General features: G+C 29.2%; 1 protein-coding gene across 2 annotated transcripts in view; it reads right to left on the bottom strand.

Moving 5' to 3' along the window:
- LOC106465877 (exportin-1-like) overlaps positions 1-21,981 on the bottom strand; it is a 73,452-nt gene that overhangs the window by 20,271 nt on the left and 31,200 nt on the right. For both annotated transcript variants that reach the window (XM_013926117.2, XM_022393832.1), the window contains exons 10-20: positions 19,851-19,924; positions 17,160-17,318; positions 15,163-15,366; positions 14,445-14,583; positions 12,856-12,959; positions 11,796-11,873; positions 6,902-7,058; positions 4,446-4,525; positions 4,246-4,329; positions 1,628-1,762; positions 714-818 (exon numbers count right to left, since the gene is read on the bottom strand). In XM_013926117.2, coding sequence (XP_013781571.1) covers positions 714-818; positions 1,628-1,762; positions 4,246-4,329; positions 4,446-4,525; positions 6,902-7,058; positions 11,796-11,873; positions 12,856-12,959; positions 14,445-14,583; positions 15,163-15,366; positions 17,160-17,318; positions 19,851-19,924 — 1,319 coding nt within the window. The remainder of the gene's footprint in view (positions 1-713; positions 819-1,627; positions 1,763-4,245; positions 4,330-4,445; positions 4,526-6,901; positions 7,059-11,795; positions 11,874-12,855; positions 12,960-14,444; positions 14,584-15,162; positions 15,367-17,159; positions 17,319-19,850; positions 19,925-21,981) is intronic.

The following is a 21,981-nucleotide window of genomic DNA, read 5'->3' as shown; positions in this document are numbered from 1 at the left end:
TACAGTCCACTTGTTTTAAAATAATATATAAAAACAAATCAAACATCTATACAAATGTTTGTTATACAATTAATCACCACAGTGGTATCCAGAGCTTTAAAAATCATCTCTTTTCATCAAAGTCCACACAGACTGGTTCAATTACTTTAAAACACAATTGAAAAGACGAATTCTTCTTCTCTACTCTATTTTTACAATAAATTCTGCAATACTTTCACTGAAAAAAGGTTCCACTATGTGCTCTTTACAGCTGAACATACAAACACACAGTCTAGATCTATTTCACTTGATTTCTCACTGACTTTGTCTTACTTGAACTATATTTTGGATGCATATTTATAAATAGCTACTGAGCTATAAATAGCTATGCAAGAATATACAAATTGTTCTAAATGTTGAATACAAACTACCCTTTTTAGGATGATTACTTATTTTGTGATAATACAAGATAATACAACAGTACAGGAGGAACACTGATGAATCTTGAAGACAGAAAATGTATGTAACTTTTAGAACAAACACTTTCAGGTAAAGTAACATGTGTGTTGTATAATGGAAGAGTATACAGCTGTGTCACATAGAGGTTTTTATTCCAAGTCTTAAATTTACCACAAAAAGTAATGTTCAATAAAAATCATGTTGGACACATTTGAGTTTCAGATATTGTGTTGTTTCCGAGTTATTTGTTTTTACGAATTGAAAAGATCCCTTACCTGACTAACATAAGGATGGCCAATTGATTTACATGCTCGAACATTAGTTTTTAAGATGTTACCAAGCTGCTTAACAGCTTCGGGATCTTTCAGTACATCAACATTCTGATAAAAAATAATAATAAAAAAAAGACAGGTGAATATTTTTGAGACAGTTCTTAATTACTGCAAAAAGTTCAGTAGTTAAACGTTTTAGATGCTATAAATAAATAATTTTAATACTTAATACCTACATTATAAATTCTTTTAGATAAATGAATTCTACATTTTATTTTAGGAAAGGGTAAGATATGCAACTATTCTTCATATCATAAACAGCTGATGTAACTTTTCCAACCCATTCCATTTTCTTTTAGTCATGGACATTAACATTAATATTAAATATATATATATATAGCTTCATCTTCAATTCTTGAAAAGGTTTATCTTTGTACAAAACTTGAAGATAGCTTTTATTTATATAAACATCTGTCAGCCGAGTTCTTGCACAGATCTTAAAATATAACGTTCATAAATGGAAACATCGGCTAATGTAGATACGTATCTACAAAAACGTATCTGTACAAAATTTCTCACACAATGTGCAAAAGGTAGCTGACAATATGTTAAAGTGCACACACTGTGTAATTATAATCTGTCAAAAAATCACATTTTCAATCTTCTACACATCCAAACTCAAACTGATTTTTCTCATCTGATGTAAGCCTGTGAGACTTAATCATTTTTATTTAAGTTTTAAGGCTTATTACTTTTATAATTTATTACTACAAGCACTCTCAATAATGAAGAAGTGCAAAGGAAAATACAAGTAAATGTTTAACCCTTTCTCTTAAAGTTTATTCATCAATACTTCTTCTAAAAGATAAAAAAAGGGGAAAGGACGAAGGAAAGGAAGTTGCTGTTACTATACAAACCTTTGTGGCTTGGTTGATTATATCATCCCAGACCTGACTAGGAAGAAGCATGTATTTTTCTATAAGGTGCTCTTGAGCTACCTGATCTGTCTGTGCACTAATCATTGATCCCACAGCTTCATAGAAGGTGTGGACCTGGTTTAATGAGAAAATACCTACATTAATTAAATGCTTTCTTCTTGCACCTAAGATAAATTTCTCAGAGGTTTGCGTGTAACAGTTGACTTCTCATATTTTAATGGTAAAATAGAGTGGAATAAAATTAAAGTTATTCCACCCTCCCAGAAACTACAAGTATCTTTGTATAATTGTCACTATTCCAAACAATGAGTATTAGAAATGAAAAGTTATGTTCATGCTTTAGGCTGACTTAACTCATTTAACTGAGATTAAGTTTTTGAACAATAGATTGAAATGACTAATCCATATATGTTTCTTTGAGAAGAGTATTTTCTTCATAATATTACAGAGGATTCTTCACAACATATGGTAATAATGTGCATATCCAACCACCTTACCCAGACAGGATGTCATAATCTATGATGAATTTCGTAAGGCACATGAAAAGGACAGGGCAAAACTGACCTTAGTGAATCATGCAAAAACGTCCTGCAGTGAGAAATATACTATAGAGCAAAAATCCATGAATAGAGGCAATCATAAAGAATACATCTGACTGTGGAAGAAGTGGCTATAAGGACTAGGCACACATCATGACCATAAATCATGAGCACCTCTCCGTACGACTGGTTCCTAATTGTTACCAATACACACATCAATGTTTAATATTTTAAAAATCACTAACTAAACTTATCCTAAAATACAAAATAAATATGTAGGAACATCACTTCTGTAACCCAAAACAATTCTTGAGGAACACTTTAAGAGAAGCTTTCCAAGCCACTACATTTATTGTAAACCTAAAAATTTCAACATCTAGGTTTATCATTCTACTGGCCTCTTTAACGATGAATTTGTTTTAACCCAGTCCAGACCGGAGAGTACTTTTCAGGTGTCAGGTTTACAATCGCATATCAAATTTCAAAATTTAATTTAAAATAATCATTCACACACTATTTTAACATTTTTAAACTCGTAAACACTTTTCAACTGATATTTTGTCATTTTCTAACATTCGTTTAATATAATTCATAACTAAATATGGAAAAATGTTGAAACTTACATTTCTTTGAAACTCCAAAGAATTTTGTCTTTAAAAAATGCATATATATATTTCACTACTTTTATTAGTATAGTCTCTCATTGTCAGACTTTTATGTTTTCACAGCATGTGGTTTAAACAGCTTCTAATGAAATTCAGCTTTGAAAACAGCAACAGGTAGTTTAAATAAAATTGGTCAGAGCAAATTATAAACAATTTATGTCAATGTAGAGATCTAGCTCCAGCAGAAAACAACAAAATCTAGCAGAAAGTTCAGAAGACTTGTGAGCAAACTACAGATCTTGGAAATTTTTTTATAGTTTCTTTAAAAATACCTTTTTTTATTCCTGAAAATGTTTTGATGAAAATTATATTTATTTGAAAGCTACAGGAACTTTCTTCTATGCCAAGACATCAGGTAAGCCTAATTGGTTTATTTAAGATAATAGTACAGTAGGCAAGGAGTTCCCCAACTGAGGCAACAGGAAAGTTTCAGGGGGAGGGGGACTCAGCAAGTGTACAAAATAATTTAATAAAAGAAACTTGCAGGTGAAATATTAAAAAAAAAAAGCTACAAAAAATTAATTCAACAAGTCTTAAAATATTTTATCATTCTTTAAACATGTTGTTTGCAATGGAAGTAAGGTACTTAGTATCTACAGATGCATTTGGTGGGAGCTTTAGTAAGAATGTAGAATGCTCTAGGGTGCCTTAAGAAAGTTTGGTAACCCCTGTAGTAGGCAACGGCAAAATATTCTGATGATTCAAATCCTTATTTATCAAGCATCATTCTTAAACTTACCATATTCAAACAATGCACATAAATAAAAGAACTTATAATATATTGAAAAGAAATTATATTTATTAGATATATAGTGCTCTTCACCAAGAATATTGTTAGCAAAAATATTGTTACCTAGTCTGACCTGACGCCATTTCGAAAGGTCAGGTCCTAGGTCACCGATAAACCTTTGTCAGTTTCTGCTGTGTTTTTTACGATTTATATCCGGAAGTGGTGACTACTGCAATCGGCAAAATAAAGTATCAAAAGAAATATATTAATGAATATCATTTGAGTTGACTGACTGGATATATAAAATGGAACTATCTGAACAACATTACAAAAAACAGAAAATCTGAGATGAAAGGAAGTATTTTAAACTTTTTTTCAAAACAGTGTCTCACAACAAAATGTTTGAAATTTCACGAGACAATAAATTACAGTAACGCTAAATCAAATTAAATGGATTTTTTTAAGCTAAAACTAGAAACTACTTAGTGAGTTTGTTCCAAGTTTCATGCAGTTTCATTTAGTACTTCCACTGTGAGAATGAAAAAAAATCAAGGGATATCAAATGACACCCCTCCGGTCTGGAGAGGGTAAATAGTCATTAGGTTTTCCTTTTTTGTTGTTTTTTTATAAGAACAAAATACATGAGAGAGAAGAAAGCTTTACCTGCTGAGGTTGAAGATCACATATGATGCTGTTAATGTTGTTTAAAATCTCTTCAATAAATGGCATAACCTCACCAAGCTGAACCTACAAACATTAATGCAAAACGTTAGAACAGAACAATGTCAAAGACCTACAACAGAAAAAACAGTGTCACAGTCAAACTGTAAATGACAATATATTGTCAGTATTTTCAAACTTACTTGCACAAAATGACGTTTACACTTCTGGGCTATTTTGATGAACGTGTCACAAGCCATGTCCTGTACACCATCATGGGTTTCTGAAAGTAAATTTAACACAATGAATACAAGTAGCTACTCAATTTAATGATAAACTTCTGTTAAGCTTGAATTAGTAAAATAAATTGCAATGCTTTTAAACTATACTAGAAGTATTAGTAATAATCATAAAATAACATGATATCATGTGTAGTAGTTAAAGAACAAAATACACCATAGTAAACAGAACAAGCTGTCAGAAGTCTTCATATTGGAGAAACCAGTTTCAGTACATTTGTGTGTGTGTTCTTCAGTCTCACGTTATCTTCTGGCAGAAAAACTGGTCAACAATGTGTTGAGCATTAGTCCTGCCAGATGACACACAAATGTGTCAAAGCTAGTTTCTCCACAATCAAGACTTCTGAAAGTTTTGTCTCTTTTACTGTGGCTTTTTTTAATATCAGAAATAACCTGTGAACATTAATCAGGTTCCAATTCTGTAAACTAGACATCACTTATTATCTTGAAAGATTTTACTGTACATATAACCAAAAGAAAAAAATCCAATTATATAAACAAAAGATAATGCTGTGAGAAAAAAAATATGGAATATAACCCTTTCCAACCCAGCATCTAGTATTTCTCTAACAAGTGAAAATGACATCTTTATAAAATTCTGTACTATCATTCTCTTAAGATCACCCACAATACAAAACTCAACCTGCAATAATCAAATTTAGAATTTTGTTTTGGCAAATATTAATATTAACATATTTTTGGGATAGCACAACAGAAACTCAACCTGCTAACCTTATATTAGCTTTCTGCTACACCTCCTCATTTGTAGTATTTATTTAGGGAGTAGAAATATTTGAACTTACTGACAGCGGGATAAAACTTATCGATATACAAAGAAAAGCTGCAAATCCGGGTTCTTAGTAGTTTTATGCATATTTCTAGATCAAATAGACTGAAAATGGTGAATTAAGTTGATAGTACTGTATAAACTGTAAAATTGTACTCGCTGCATTTTGTGTTTTATGACTTTCAAACTTCTAAAGCAATAAAAATCATTAATACATCATCTGAAAGACAGGATTAATTTCGTGCTCACAATTTATTTGCCATAAATCTCTTCCTTACATAAAGTGTAATTTTCTAATGATAGCATAACTCCAAATAATTTAACAATATCATAGTTTTATATCCATATTTGTTGTTGTTGTTCCAGTAATTATTTAAGTAGTAACTGTGGAGCATCATGGTGAAATTTACTATAACATTGTCAAGATAAACTGAGGTCATTTTGAAACAGCTGTACATAATCTTTAAAATGATTAAAGAAGTAACTTTCATGAATAAGATACAGCAAGATAAATAATTTTTGAAACTTAGCTTTCAAGTCAACAGCTACAAGCATGTTGTGTAATGGCACAGTATACATTTTTAATGTCATTTAGATTTACATTTTATACATTTGCTTTTCAATTACTTGAAATCCAAACTAAAATCCTAGGGCTCATTATTAGTTAGACAGATTTTACTGACGAAAGATTTTGTTTAGATCTGAATTCCATATTTTGATAAAACTATAAAAATTTAAATAAAGATTGTGTGAAGATAACAATGATAGAATAAATGTATTGGGAGGAGTAAAACTATTACACATTTAGCAATTTTAAATTTTTTCATTGATATTGATATTTTTGGATTGATAACTGAATATATGTAATTTTATGAAACATTTTTTCAACTTTTAATTTTTCTTACAAGTATATAAAAAATAGTTAGGTGGTATTTCCAATTGGTATGTGGTTCACAAATTTTATACAGCCTAACAGATTACATATCCTTTTCCAGCCAGATGAAATGATTTTGTATACTTTTGCATTTGCATTCATAGAAATTAATAACTCACAAATGAAACTGTATCTGAAACACAGACACTTCATGAATAAAACATGATTACCATTAAATGTTCTTTGAATTTAAATTATATTCTTTTGGGTTATATATATAAATATATATTTGGTGACCTAATTACCAATTATACACTTTTCAATCATTTCAAGCTCCAATAAGTTAAAAATAACTTACTCTTTCACCCAGTTCTTTTTTTGAGATCAAATAAAAGAAATACTACATTTAAGAAGCACATATTTCCCAACTTATTATTTTGTGGCTCATGTACTGGTTACAATATTAACTTTGTGAAAACATTATTTTTAAATATTTGTACCAATTTATACTGATATTGTATTAAAAGTCCCCTTTTTTGAGCTAATACATATTACAAGTTTTTCATCCAAGAAATTTCACTTGAAGAATAGAAACTATAAAAAATATTTATTATACTCAGATTTTCTATTTTCCCAGTTGTAAGATAATAAACATGATCAAAAGTTCTAAAACCAACAAAATATCAAAGCTAAACCTACCATGCATAAATTCAAACAGTTTATTTACAACAGTTTTCAAGAACTTCCAGTGAGCCCTTAGGAACCTCGGGTACTGCCCCACGACATACATTATATTAGAAGCAATAATTGCTTTGTTATCTTTTCCTTTTTTCCCTTCACACAATCCTAGTAATTCCTGTAACATGAATAATTTTTAGTTAATAAGAGAAAGAAAAAAAATTCAGTTTCTAATTATATTAAAAAGCTATAAGAACCTTCTTATATTGTAACAAAGACAAATGTTTCTTAAACTGTCCTGTTGTCATAACATGGCTACGAAACAAAACATTTCATTATCTTCTACATATCCGATTTTCATAACATCTTGTACACACTATCTTGTATACCAGTGGTTCTTATAACAATTTTGCCAGATGACTGACAATGATAGTAGAAGTTTAAACATTATAGTTTATATAATAATTTAGGTAAGCAACTGATGAAAAGGCATATCATAGCTACATAACTAAAAAATAAGACATTTCATTACACCAAGTGATAATTGCCATAACTTCTTTAAGTGACTAATAAAGACACTAACAGAACGAAATGTTGTAGAAACAAATTAATTATACTTCACTGTACATGTGTTTTGTTTCATTTTATGTATTAACTAGCTGTACAATGTGAAATCTCCCTTTCACCTAGGTGGAGCTATAGATGACAGTATGAGTGATGGTGAAATATTTATTACTATTTCTAGTTTCCAGTACTTCAGTAAATCAACTTCACCACATTTCACATGTGAAATGTGAACTTGTACATCTGAAATCACCCATCTCAGTTACCTGATATACCAAAATTGTAAAGCTTTTAAAGATTCTTCTGTTAAAAAATTCTTCATTAAAATATTTATTTATAATTATATTTTGAAAGTAAATTTCAGAAAAGCTTTCTGTTTCACATGCTAATTTAAACAACCTAAAAAAATCTACTGAGATTGCAAATACCATTTATTTCTCCAACTAAATGTCAGCTTAACTCTTTCCATACGTGTCACAGGTGAAAGGCCATGTCATCACGTTTGTTGACTCACATTCAAAATTTTATTGAACTATTATTTCATGAATGTATGTCAATAAGTTTGGTATCAAACTGTAGATAATTAAAAATGTTAGCATTATACATTAGTTAATTTCTTAATTTAAAAGTAAATATTAAAACAAAACAGTTAAACATCGATTTTTGTGTGTCATGTGGTATGTTGAATGCAAATTAGATGACTGTGATGTCAAAATACTAAGTCTATAGTCTCGTTCAAAATACTAAGTCTATAGTCTCCAATTACCGATATTGACAAACTAGAATATAAAATAAGAGCCTCTCATCTTTTCTATTTCCTAAGATATTGTTCATACTGCACAGTGTCACCCCACCCACTTATTTCCATTTTTGGAAATACTCCCTTATATACACTTACTTCTATATACAACACGAATAACCAATCAAAAGCTTAGAATGTCCCCCTAGTGGCTTTCTAAGCCATTTTAACATGTTTGGACACCATCTATTTCTTTCAAACTAGGATTTCAAGGAGGTAAGTTGTGTCTGCTTAAAATTTCATATCTTTTCAAAACTGAAATACAGCTTATTTACTAAGCTTGATAAATTATAGTGGAATTCTTTGGTATTGATATAGTAATTTATGGTTTTTTTTGGATATTCAACTGTATATACATATAAAATCTTAAAACAATTATTTTGTTTTATATCTTCCACATGCGAAATTTTAAAAGGCTTAGCAACCTACATCAAGTAGCAACCAAGTACAAAGGTTGTAACTAGAAGAGATAATTGTTTGCTTTACTTCTTTATTTAGTGTTCTATGTTTTAAGAAAATATGTTTATGAACTTATTTCTAGATAGCAATAATCTATATACATATATGATGTATAATAATTGAAATGTGACTGTATTTTTCAAAATACTAGTCTACTAAAACACAGCCAAGACAGGTCACTTTGTAAAGACAAAAGGTCAGTTTTATATTATTGGATACGGTAATATGAGTGCACATGTGCCACACCATTGTAGCTTTTGTATTGTTAGCCAGGCACAGCTGAAAGGTCAATATAATAAAAATAATAAATATATATATATAAATGTATAATGTTATGAGATTTAAGCTATTTAGTCTAAACATTTATGTTTTCGTCTTATAATTTGTTGTCATTCTAAGATGAAAGAGGCATAATTTATATTTATTTCCTAATTTTTTATGGTGGTTGCGAGATCGGTCAAATCTACGAAACACATATAGAGATTAATTACTGAAAATAAAGATAACATATAAAGTTTTTTCTTAAGAAATGTTTGATAACTATCTCAAAATTATAAAGATTTCACATGTGAAATTTATAAATGTTTTGATGCATAAAAGTATTTTTAATCTTAAAATAAATATTACTTTGCATGATAGATAGGCAACATGAGAAAAGAAAAGACAGACATGAGAAAAACATTGCTTTATAAACCTTAAGAATTAATAAAAAAAATTGATATGTTTTGCATATGAAAGCATTGTAATATTTACTTATAATCAGCAAAATTTCGTTAACATACGCTTACTAATTTAAAGTTATAGCCTGAAACCTATAACAAGCACAAAATGGTTAAGAGGTCAGTCCCAGGGACTAAGCCCACGCTAAGAGTTAAATAACATTCTAAAGTAAGCCTAATTAAACAATAGATCTAGTAAAACAATATCAATATATTCCTAGCCTTCTCGTACTATTCTTCTATCTCTAGCAACCCACTAAAACTCAATATTCACCAAACTGAACTTACAGGCTGACAGTAACAAACTCACTAATCAATCAACATCTACTTTGGGATAACCCACACTTTAATACTACTCAAACCATTTTCAAATTTAAGTAAATTCCAGATGTTAAGCCATGCCTTCATTACAAAATGTTAAAAAGGCACTCTAACAAAACTATATAAATGTTTAAGTATTATAAAATGTAGTCTAAAACATTATTTTTCAGTTTCATTGCTCAACTTTTTTTTTTTATAGAAAGCTTTGTAGGCTGATTAATTATAGTATTTTAATAGCAATCTGAAATAACTAGCTTAGTACAATACTCCCATTTAATTATTATTAAACAAATTTTAGTAAGCTTCTGTGAATACTTGTGCTTCAAGCAACTTAAATGATAAGTAATTGATGGTTTTGATTCTTGGAAAATACATAATTCCATCCCAAAACTGTTCTTTATCAACAGTATGAACCATGTTTCTCGAACACAGCACTGCTGAAACAAAAATGAACAGCTGTGTCTTCAAATTAAACAAGACAATCTGTGAACTACTGAAGCTTCTTTGTCAGTTATTTAGCCAAGTTACTAGAATAATGAAGTTGTTGACTGTTCTTCCTTAGACACTCAACAAAGATGTAATGACAACTGTAGGCCACTTAACCATTTTCATATAATAACCAAATATTATACAAGCAATTGAAAGAAAATAGTCTTAAAAAAATCCAAAAACTAAAAAGATGCAGGCCACCCTTTTTAAAATACTAGCATATTTCATGTTTCAATCTGCACTATTTTGTATTTTTTCTAGACTTTAATGCTAATATATCCTATGACTATTTTATTAAATTAAAATGAACTTAGAACTTCATAATACTGGTAGTATATTACTATCTTAAATGCATGCCAACCAGTTTCTGTTTTGTTAATTTATACATACAAGTAATTATTTTGTTCTTATTTAATTCTTACTCAGTTTTTCAGTTATTGTTGAGTATTATTTACGTGATATTTAAATGATTAAAATTGTTAAAACTGAAATGCTACTGAAACACCACACCAAAGCAATAAAAAAATCACTTCTTTTCAAGTTCAAAGTAATGATCATTATTTTAAACTCTACATTTTGATAACCCACAAAATACTAACTTGACTATCAACTGGAAAATCAAATACTTTTGCTGTCTTGCAGCCAATCACTTTGCACCAGGTTATTTGTACCAACTGCTCGTCAATAAAACCCAAAACTTCCACTGTGCACAGTCTTTTGATCCATAAAATGTAGTTAAATTATTCTAAAGCTGATGATTCATGCTATCACTAAGTTATAGTGAAGTTAAGTAATAAAGAACAAGCAAAAAAGGTTTCATCAACATTTGTTCCAATGTGACATTATTCATTGGTGATGTCCAGTAAAATGTTGAAATATTAGAAAAGTTAGTTCTATACTTAAACATTTATTTATTAGATTCCATTCATTATTGAAATACATATATAAACGTTTTATTTACTATATTATCAATGAGCCTTTAACACATAAAAATCTGAATTAAAACAGCTATGAGCATGTTTACACATTGACATCTGTGGCAAGCATAGTCATGGAACAGCTTATATTGTGCTAAGCTGAGGATATTTTGAGTGTGAGATTTTCAACTTTTCTGATAGGCATAAAAATAAATCACAAAAACATCAATGAACATCTATATATAATAAAACTCCAAGGTTGCTTCTGTTCTAGCACAGTTCCACTTTATCAATACACTTAAATTTCACGGGCAAGTGGTTCCATTTAAATCTATGTTTACTAACTTCTTTATGAATATTAAATCAGAGAAAACAACAATGGAAAAACAGGAAATCCAAAGATTAAATTGTATTATGATGCTTTGGAGCATACTTTTTGAGATTTGAATTGAGAAGGTACAAAAAAAAACTACTATCAAATCATACTACACTTTATGCTATTGCCTATGTCTAACTTATGTTAATTACTTTTACTTTTCTTTGACCATAATGACACTAAACGAAATTAAATATAATATTCAAATGAATGAGTTAAAAAGGTAGAATTTAGGAGTAAATCAAAACTCTTAGACCTACTAAAAACATACCTTGATGACTGTTACTAAGAATCGTTTTTCGTCATCTTCATACATGGCTCCACTAATTGATCCAATAGCCCAACACAGCTGATGAAAAAATAAATAATATATATACATTTGTTTTTATTCAGTAACCTAGCATCAGTTTGTTAAGATAACTGTGAATCTTGTCTGCTGTGTTGGCATGCACTGTCAGAAACATTGCAGGATATGCAAACTTATCTAATACTGACAAAAAGCTTTCATGACTGTTCTACATCTCGATATCAGAATAAATACTTTTACAATAGACAGTTATCAGAGTATTTAAGTCAATGATGTCTTGCTATAGCAACTGAGATATTATTCAACCCAGGTACCCACACCTATCAGGCAATAAAATAAAATTTTTCATACTAATACTTCACATATATATATATTCAAGTTTGAAACACATGCTTTCAAGCACTTTCTAGTGCTTTTCACCATGTGGGATACCAAAACTAAGTTGACATAGGGTTCTTTAAATAAAAAGGATTAAATAAAACAGAAGATGCAAGAGTATGATTAATAATATTATTGTGAACAAAATAATCACAATGTTCTATATAGAAAAAAAAACTTAAAATGTTAACCTAAATGTAGATAAACCTAACTGAAAAGAACTAAAAACTTATGATTGTAAATAAACCTAACTGAGAGGAATTTTACATAACTCAAGTGCACAATTTCAATTTAATTAAAACATGAGTAACCCCACTAAGCCTATTTTAACCAATTTTATTCAAGTCTACTCCAAATGTATAACTTAGCAACTATATTTTCACTAAGAAGTTCATAAGCACATCATTAATCAGCAAACACAACTATGGTTTTTAAAATATGTTCTATAACAATTTGACTTTTTTTTTCAAGAAATTTTAAATACAAACTAAAAATTTATCTTCCACTGATAATGAATTGTGATATATAATCTATAGACTTATTGACCAATATGTTACTTGTGTATTATAGAAATATAGAAACAACATTTATACTACCCTACATGTTTCAAATAAAATATGTAAATATTGCAAATCCAAACACATACAGTATTTAAATTTTTCCATGACCATTCTGTTCCATTAACTTGATTACTGAGTTTTTCAGTCATGATTTGTTCTGTGTCAACATAGTCCAAATGGGTCAGGTAAACTGCAAAACACCAAATCTTAATTCAAAATTTTGCATATTAGAAATTAAAGTCTCCAATGAAGTAAATACATGATAAGCTAAATTTTTGAGCTTCTAATCCTGATTTCCTAAACTACATAACCTACTCGCTCTTCCCAACATACATACAAATGATTCTTGTGAAAAATTTTTACAAACAAAGCACTTTGGAATGTTCATTTCTAGAGAAAAAAAAATTAACAATCAAATACATATTTTGAAATTAATGATATCTAAAATTCAGGATAAGAGCAAAAATTGAGATTTGGCAATATTTGAATTTAATCTTAGTTTCATTGCATAGTATAGAATTCTCTAATCAATAGTAGCACTGTAAGAGCACACCCTAACATTGGTATTTAGTGCAGTGCATTCTGATGTTTGTGAATTTTCAGTAAGCTATGACAAATCACAGAGATAGGCAAGTTTGTTCCAAAACTATTTATCATGTGTCATGAAACTTCTTAAGGCAGAAGCCATGATGAAGGAATTACACAAAGATCACAAAAAAGTCAAGTAGATACAAAAAATCCAGAAACTCGACACTTTCTCATAATTGACTTTTCTTCTTCAAGAGTAAAAAAGAGAAAGAGTCAAAGTTAAACATAAAAAAGAGCATACTGCACGAGCAGAAAGAAGTGTCTTGGGTTATCATAGGTGCATGATCTATCCGCTCAAGTTAATTACAAAATAATCATTAGGTATACTATCCTACAGGTATGAAAACTAGCTTTCAGGTTGACTGTTATGTGGGTCATGTGTAACATAGTAAATAGCTTTGATATGTGGTAATTTTTATTGCATTATAAATTGTAAATTGACCAGAAAAATCCAATTTGTATCTAAAAAGTCCAATAGTTATCATGTCAAGTGCCTGTTTAAAATACAATGACTTTTATGAATTACTGACATCAATGTAATATTAAAGGTGGTATTATGCCGAACACTAGGCTTTAAAGGATTAAGGTGTATTACATAATTTTCTGATAACAATTGGCAGAACACATAAATATAACAGGTGTACGAACTGGAATATAAGAAGTCCGAGAAAACTTGCCAGAAGCAATCCCAAAAGGGCAAGACATACAACTGATGTTACATACCACCATGACACAAATCTTGCTGATAGCTTTCAAACATTTGTAACTGAATTTTTTTTCCAATTTTACTACTGAGTGATGATATAAGGTTAGCAATATGCATGTCACTTCATTGGCACTTAAGTGATTTTCACAAATTTAAGGAGACACATTTATCAAGTGAAGTATGAAGATTTCCATAAATATGCACATTTTTCACATCCCTGTTATTATTAAAGTAGCTGAAAAGAATACAAAATTGGAAACCACAAATTTAAAAAATTTGACAGCTGAACTGTATCACATCAAGTTTAGCTCTTGTTTACACTTTACTGAAAACAAAAGTTTATTTATCAAATAATTTAAATTAACTAAGTTATTGAGGTACCTAATGCCTCTCTCATATTTTTGTATAGCTGTATTGAGTCTGTGTCTTTCATAAATTCTCTTACTACCTCCCCCTGTTCGTTCTCCACAACCAGCACTTCTTCTGGTTTTGCCATTCGACCAATCATGATATATCTTAACTGCAAAAGTAAAACAATTAAATTTATATCATCTATATTTGTTTCTTATAAAAACATCATAATTTTTGTAAATATTTTTCTGAACTTAAACAAAAGATAAAATAGTGCTACACTATTGTATCTTAAGATGTATTTCCATAAGCCAATTCCTAAAATTAATTAATAATCTAGTTTACTACAAATTCTATGATGCAATGATAATGCTTTTTGTCAACAAAAAAAAATATTTATCCAACTAGTTAATGCAACTATGGCTACAGTTATAATTTCTAAACTTCAATTAGACAAAATTATACATTCCATAAAGAAAAAAAGATGATGTTGAGAATTTTATAACATATAGTGGATCCATTGGATACCAAAGTGTTTATATGCTATGAATATTATGTTTTGTTTTGTTGATTTGTGTGCATTATGTCTTACTTATACTCTATTAACTGAATAAATTATTATTGTGTTAAGTGTGCTGCTACCTATATTTTTAAATATTTTAAAGCCAAATAATGATACAAAGCACAAAAAGCAAGTACAAAAAATGAAACTAAAATGAAAAACAAAAAAACTGTTGCACACACTTACTTTAGTAAGCACAGGTTGATACAGTTGTCTCCTGGGAGGTACAAGAGTACCAGGGCCACAAGAAAGGATAACAGGTGATGTGGCAACTCCACTAAATGGGTTTTCTCTGTACAAATCAGCTGCTAAGGAGTTCCAGTACTCCAGACAGATCTTAAAGATCTCAACCTCCTCAACTTCAGATATCAGCAATAAATAATGTAGGGCCTAATAAAATGTTGAAACAAACAAAAAAATAAATTATTTAAAACACTAAATTGAAACAAAAGTAGTAACATAATCAATGAAAACATGAACATAATTGCCTAGTCTATAGATTTTTGCATGCATTTTTTATATTGATGTTTTAAAAAACAATTAACTCTTAGTACAAAATACAAGTAACACTTTCTAAACAACAGAATTCTTTCTTCAGTTATTAATTTAACTGAAACAGTTCTCAATTTTGCCTACTAATCATAATCAGTTCAATCTAAAAACAAACTCAGAAACACATTATCTTAATAATATTTTCCAATAAAATAACTAGTTTTTGAAAAGGGATCTTTAGAACACTTAAATGATCTTTCCACAGTAATACATTAATTTAAAGAATAAGAAAACTTAACTGATGACAGACCCCACTACCACAGCCGAATTGTTTTAACTTGAAATCAAATAAGAATAAACGATAAGAATGCCCCCTTTCCAGACACCCGAAGCTGTAAAAACCTATCAACTTATATAATAAGAAAGCCATATTATAATTATCAAAATTTTTATGCAGTGATGAACAATAATAAAATTTCCTGATACTCAGTAAAAGAGACATACACCATCTTTATTTATCCAAAACTGCATCACGAAAAAAGTAAATAAAGCATTAAATTGTACTGCCTTTCAGGTAAACAAATTGTAATTTCTGATTAATATAGATGACACTTGACAAAATGCAACTGCACAGACAACACATACAAACTTTCTCCATAATTTCTTAGTGTGCTTCAAAGAAGGAAATAAATGTAAAATGTTCATATAGTCCTACTAAAACTATGAATCCTTGTCTGAAAGATGGTACAATGGAATTTAGCAACTTCCCACTAAAAGGCTTCACTTTATAAAAATAGAAAATAGTGGATCAACAAACAAAATGTACAAGTCAGCTAGTCAACACTACAGCAAGAGTTAGATAACATTATCATGGGTAACAGTTATTTCCATAATTTATTTTTTACTATTATCTTGCCAAAGTTAACTCTTTCAGTACAGGCATCTATTTCTGCATGTCATGAGGTTTTAATGAGTAACATTCAAGATTTGATTAGTCTACTTTTTTATCATGGTATACAAATAAATTTGGCATAAAAACATAGCTAATAATCCAAGTTTTAATATTATACATGTTTTACGTTCTTAATTTTATAAGGCAACACTTAAAAAAATCCCCAACATCCCCTAGTACAAGAATTGTGACGTTTTCTCTCCAGCCTTCCATCTTCTCTAATTTACTTACCACCCCTCCAAGAAGTACAAGATTTAATGTAAATTACTGATTATAATGTTGTCATCACTCAGACAAAGCATATTTGTCCAGCCTTCATTCTTATTTTGTAACTGAGCTTTGCCTGAGCGATGACAACATTATAATGATTAATTACATTAAATTTCAAACTTCTTTTAATACTAGGGAAAATTCAGGATTTTTTTTTCAATTGCCTTATTTATTAAGAACTTAAAACTTATATACTATTAAAATATGGATTATTAACTAAGTTTTTATGCTATATTTATTGGTATACCACGAAAAGAAAGTAGTTTAATTAAATTTTGTATGTATCTCACTAAAATCTCATGATATGCACAGGAAAAGATGCCTGTGGAGAGTTGACTAAATATGTAAATAGTACAAACTATTAGATTCCATAACAAAAGTATTAAATGAAAAACCATTATAAGTTATGTAAAACTTACATGAAAAGGTAAATTCTGTTTTAATTCTTTACAAAATATGCAATACTCACTGTTAATAGAGTCTCATGAAGTTCATTACGCTTCTCCACCAAATTACCATGTTCTTTTAAATATGTACAGAGGAACAAACTGAGGTTTTGGATAAATTTCTGCTCTTCATCTTGTCCATTAGAGTATGCCTCTTTGATGTTGGTAGCAGGGGGAAGCATCTGTTATTGAACAAAACATTTCATCAATAATGCTGATATTAGCATCTTTTGTAAGTTTACTGAGCAACAACTGTGCAGTAGTAATGCTAACACAGAAACATCTTTCATAAACAACAATACTTGACTAAAAGTGCTGGCAGAGACACCTTTCATGGACAACAATACTTAACTAACTGCTGGCAGAAGCATCTTTTATGGATAAAAAACGAAGTGCTGGCAAAATAATCTTTCATGGACAATACCTAACTAAAAGTGCTTGGATATATTTTATATTTAAATTTTATATAGTTTTCAGTTAATATCAAGTAATACAATTATTTACAAATGATAGCCTTCGCTGGAAAAACTTTCTAATATAAAATGAACAACATTTTAAAAGTGTTAAATTAAGGTAAATTATATTAAGCACCCTTTTTAAAAAATTTTATATGAGCTCTTATTTAAATTTCTTTATGAATTTTCTTTGATTAATTAAACATGAGAAAATTTATATTCATGGCTAGCAAATAATAAAAGCCATGAATACAAAATCTTTCTCACATTCAGTTACACAGAAAATTCAGTGAAACACTGTACATTTTAAATAGATTTACAGTTTTTCAATTGAAGCTACAAGTTCAGCTTTACACAATCCAATAGTTTCACTGAAATTAAGTTACTAAAAACAGAAATATTATATAACCTACATTACATTGGAAGCTCAAATGTTTGTTTGTTTTTGAAATTCTCACAAGGGCTATCTGCACTAGCCATCCCTAATTTAGCAGTGAAAGACTAGAGGGAATGCAGCTAGTCATCACCACCAACTCTTGGGCTACTCTTTTATCGATGATTGTGGGATTGACTGTCACATAACATCCCCACGACTGAAAGGGCGAGCATGTTTGGTAGGACGGGGATTTGAACCAGTGACCCTCAGATTGCGAGTCAAGCGTCCTAACCACCTGGCCATGCTGGGCTCAGAAGCTCAAATGATTTGTATAATTCACACAACTTATCTGTACTCGGTAACATTTAAAAAATAATACTCAACCATTTTGAAATAAATTATGTTTTTGAAATCAAGTTTAAATTTTTTTTCAAATCCTTTTCATAAAAGTTAGCATAAAGACAGAGTTTAGACATGAAAGGTTTCATTTGTGTAAATCAGGTAAACATTTAAATTGCAAAGTAAATTAATTCTTTTCATATTATTACAGTTTAACCTCTACTAAAGGTATTTCTCATACTCTCATATCTAGCTAGTTTTTATCCCCTCCAATAGTTTTTCATATATATATTTTAATTCCTTTGATCAGCCACCTCTTGTACTAAGCCACTAAATTTGCTGTAAGTGGGTCCAACCTTTTCTGTTACATGAGCACATAATTTCAGATTTTTAAGAGAATTTGCTCAAATCCAAAACAGATGTACATAACAGAAATAGTCAGATATGCAGAAGACACTAAAGTTTCAAGAACAGGTACATACTAACATTAAGACTGTGGCATATCCATTTATCATACCTATATACTAACTACTAATCATTATTCTTTTTTAGATAAGTTACAAATGTTAAATATTGATGTGCATTTTACCACTCCTGAAAATCAATTCTGAGATCCATAGAAAGTAAAAATTACTTTCTAATTCAAATTAATCTTTAAAAGCCATTAAAATCAACAATGGAACTGTTTTTTTTTATTTCTACCTAAAGAGAACTGATCAACTCATGAGCTTAGATTGATAAAAATGTATCCTACACAAGTCGGCAAAATGTACTTCATAACTTGAATTCCTTGTACTTCTTGGCAGCTTTTCCACTATCTTGTTGCTACTTCTTATGTTTATTCTTTTTAATCAATGTTATTATTTTTATTTTTTAGGTGATCATAAAGGCTACTAATCATGATATTTATTTCAAGAATGGAATTCCATATCATCCCAGATTACTCAGAAGTGATTGACTGTTCTCACAGAAATAACATACTGTTTACCTTAATGACATTGAAACTAGTCAGGCAAGAGCATGTCTTCTGTCAACATTCATACCATGCAATATACGCAGCAGGGAGAATAAGAATTTGTTATGTGTGACAATCGACTACTTAAGGCAGTTACGTTACAAGATATCCAATAAAACCAGCTTTTGCAAACAGGGCAACCTTTATCTATATTTATTCCTTACACAAACTTCAACAATTGCACAAAAGTCAATAAGTGCAGTGTGGCTTGTAATCAACTTCACTGACAACTTAGAAAAAGTAGTCTTAACAAAGAAAAATAAAATAAAATAAAAAATGATTCTTTAATAAATTTATTTACTATTTCTATAACATTTATTTTGATAATAGAAGCTTCTATGTATAAATAGAAATCTTTGTTCAGCAGCAACCTTTGTTAAAAATTTAAAATTATCCCATTCCTTAGCTGACTTCTTACAAGAAGTTATGCTATACCATTTACAAATTAGCCTTTTATAATTTTTATAAAGAAATTTCAAAAAGATGAGTATTTCAACAGTGTTATACAGAAAACTTTATGTATCTTTACCTGTTCAAGTTGAGTCATAGTCTGCTTGAATAACAAAATGAACATATCCGAGTAATGGGAAGCATTTACACCAGCTGAAAAATAAACAAAAATGCATATTTTAAACTTTAAACAATTTGTACAGAGCAAGACCAGATTTTGACACAAAATTCTTGTTCTTTTACACTACTTTAACACTTTATATAAACAATTTGTATCTTGTTTAAAAGATAGATCTGGAGACAATTTCAATTCTTTGTGTGTGTGAAATTAATTTTACTTTACTTCTGGGTGTACATAAGTTAACTCTTTCTATATAAGCTCATTCGAGGTGACCGACATTGTAACCCCAAAGTAACCATCAGTTTCCATAATATAACTTTTAATATGTATCATGTATCTTCATAAAATTTTGCATGATTTCAATAAACATTGTAACTCTTTTGTGCACAAAAAATCAGATTTTTTGAATGAAGTATTTTTAGTAAAACTTTATATTTTATCTGTTATTTTCTCTACCCAACTCTATACAAACTTAGCTGATTTGACTGACCTTGTAATCACCATAAAAAATACAAAATAAAACTAAATTACTCGTTTTTTCTTTCTAGAATAACTGCAAGTTGTAACAGGAAACTACAAATGTTTATCCAAACTAGCTTAAATCTCATAACAGTTTACATCTGTTTATACTTAATTTGATTGTTTTATTGCTCTTTCAACCATGTCTAAACTGGCAACTGAACATTTCAATGTTGAATGATATAACACACAAACTGCTCATGAGAAAAATTGTTCTTCATTATCTTAACTAATCTAACCTAATAAATTTCTAATTTTTACATTGTAGTTACTTTTATAACAATAAATGAAAAGTATACATGAAAAACAAGAAATATAGTGCTTATTGCACTAGTACATTAAATAATGCACTTGGGAATAAAAAATAATAATACGAACAAAGCAAACAATGGCCTATAACTATTATAATTTAAGTGGCTTAAATTGATACTGATAATACTTTGTACAGAAAACATTGTAACATTATCCACTATCCAACACAGATTTAAACTCTTTGTTTCTATTGTTTATAAATGATATAGCATAAAACATCAGAGAATTAATGGCAATTTGTGAAAGAGAGGATGTGACAGGTGGACATGGCAAGTGGGTCTGATATTCTAATGTTTCTAAGATTGAAGGCTATAAAAATAACTTTGCTTCAGTAATATCTATATTATAATGAGTAATTTCATTCAATTCCATTCTTCAGAGAGAGAGGTGATAAATATATTAGAGAAGGGGAAAGACCTGGAGAGAACAATGTTACAAATCTCATACTAGGGAAGATTGAGGATTTTAAAAAATCTTTCCTTATGAAATTACAAACTTAAAATTAAATTAAAATTTGACTTATTAAGTACATTTTGACACCAAGTGTAGTAGTGTACATTAACAATAAAGTAGTTTAATTAAATTTTGAATGTAACTCTATAAAAGGTCACTTTGACCTACCGATTACATAAGGATTAGAGAGCCTAAAAAATACAGTACAGTTAGCAACAGCAGACATACAGTAAACATGTTGCAAGGACACAATAAAGAATAACACTTCTACATTCCTCCAGGTAAATTTCTGGCATTTTGATAGATTTTTTTTTATCACAGGCAAGTCAAGAATCAGTAAAATAAATAGATATAATTTATTAAATTAGTCATTTTATTCATAAGAAAGTTCTTACGTGCTTCTATCCAACACTTATTTTCATTTACAATCCAATAAATTATATGAAAACAATGAAAGGTTTATTTGCACACATACCTTTTCAAATATAAAATAAAAACTAATGGCTTTATTTACTGATTTTTTGGTCACAAATAAAAAATTAATTTTCATATTAACACTCTTAATACAGGGTTAGTCCTAGTGATTGACTAAAGAACAATTTTTACTTATATATGATTTTAATACAATTACTTTTAATACAGTGTGTATATCTTCACAAAATTGGGCAGACTTTTAGTACAAATTACAAGTATTTTGTATATATAAAATAAATTTCTTAATGAAGTAATTTACTAAAGATTTGTCCATGAATATATCAAGTATTTGTTTTGAATACTCTGTGTGCAAAGTGATTTTCATGTTAAG

This window comes from Limulus polyphemus, unplaced genomic scaffold, assembly GCF_000517525.1.
Source record: "Limulus polyphemus unplaced genomic scaffold, Limulus_polyphemus-2.1.2 Scaffold2083, whole genome shotgun sequence".
Lineage (NCBI taxonomy): Eukaryota > Metazoa > Arthropoda > Merostomata > Xiphosura > Limulidae > Limulus > Limulus polyphemus.
Note: the sequence above shows the minus strand (reverse complement) of the source record. Positions and strands in the feature narration are given on the sequence as shown.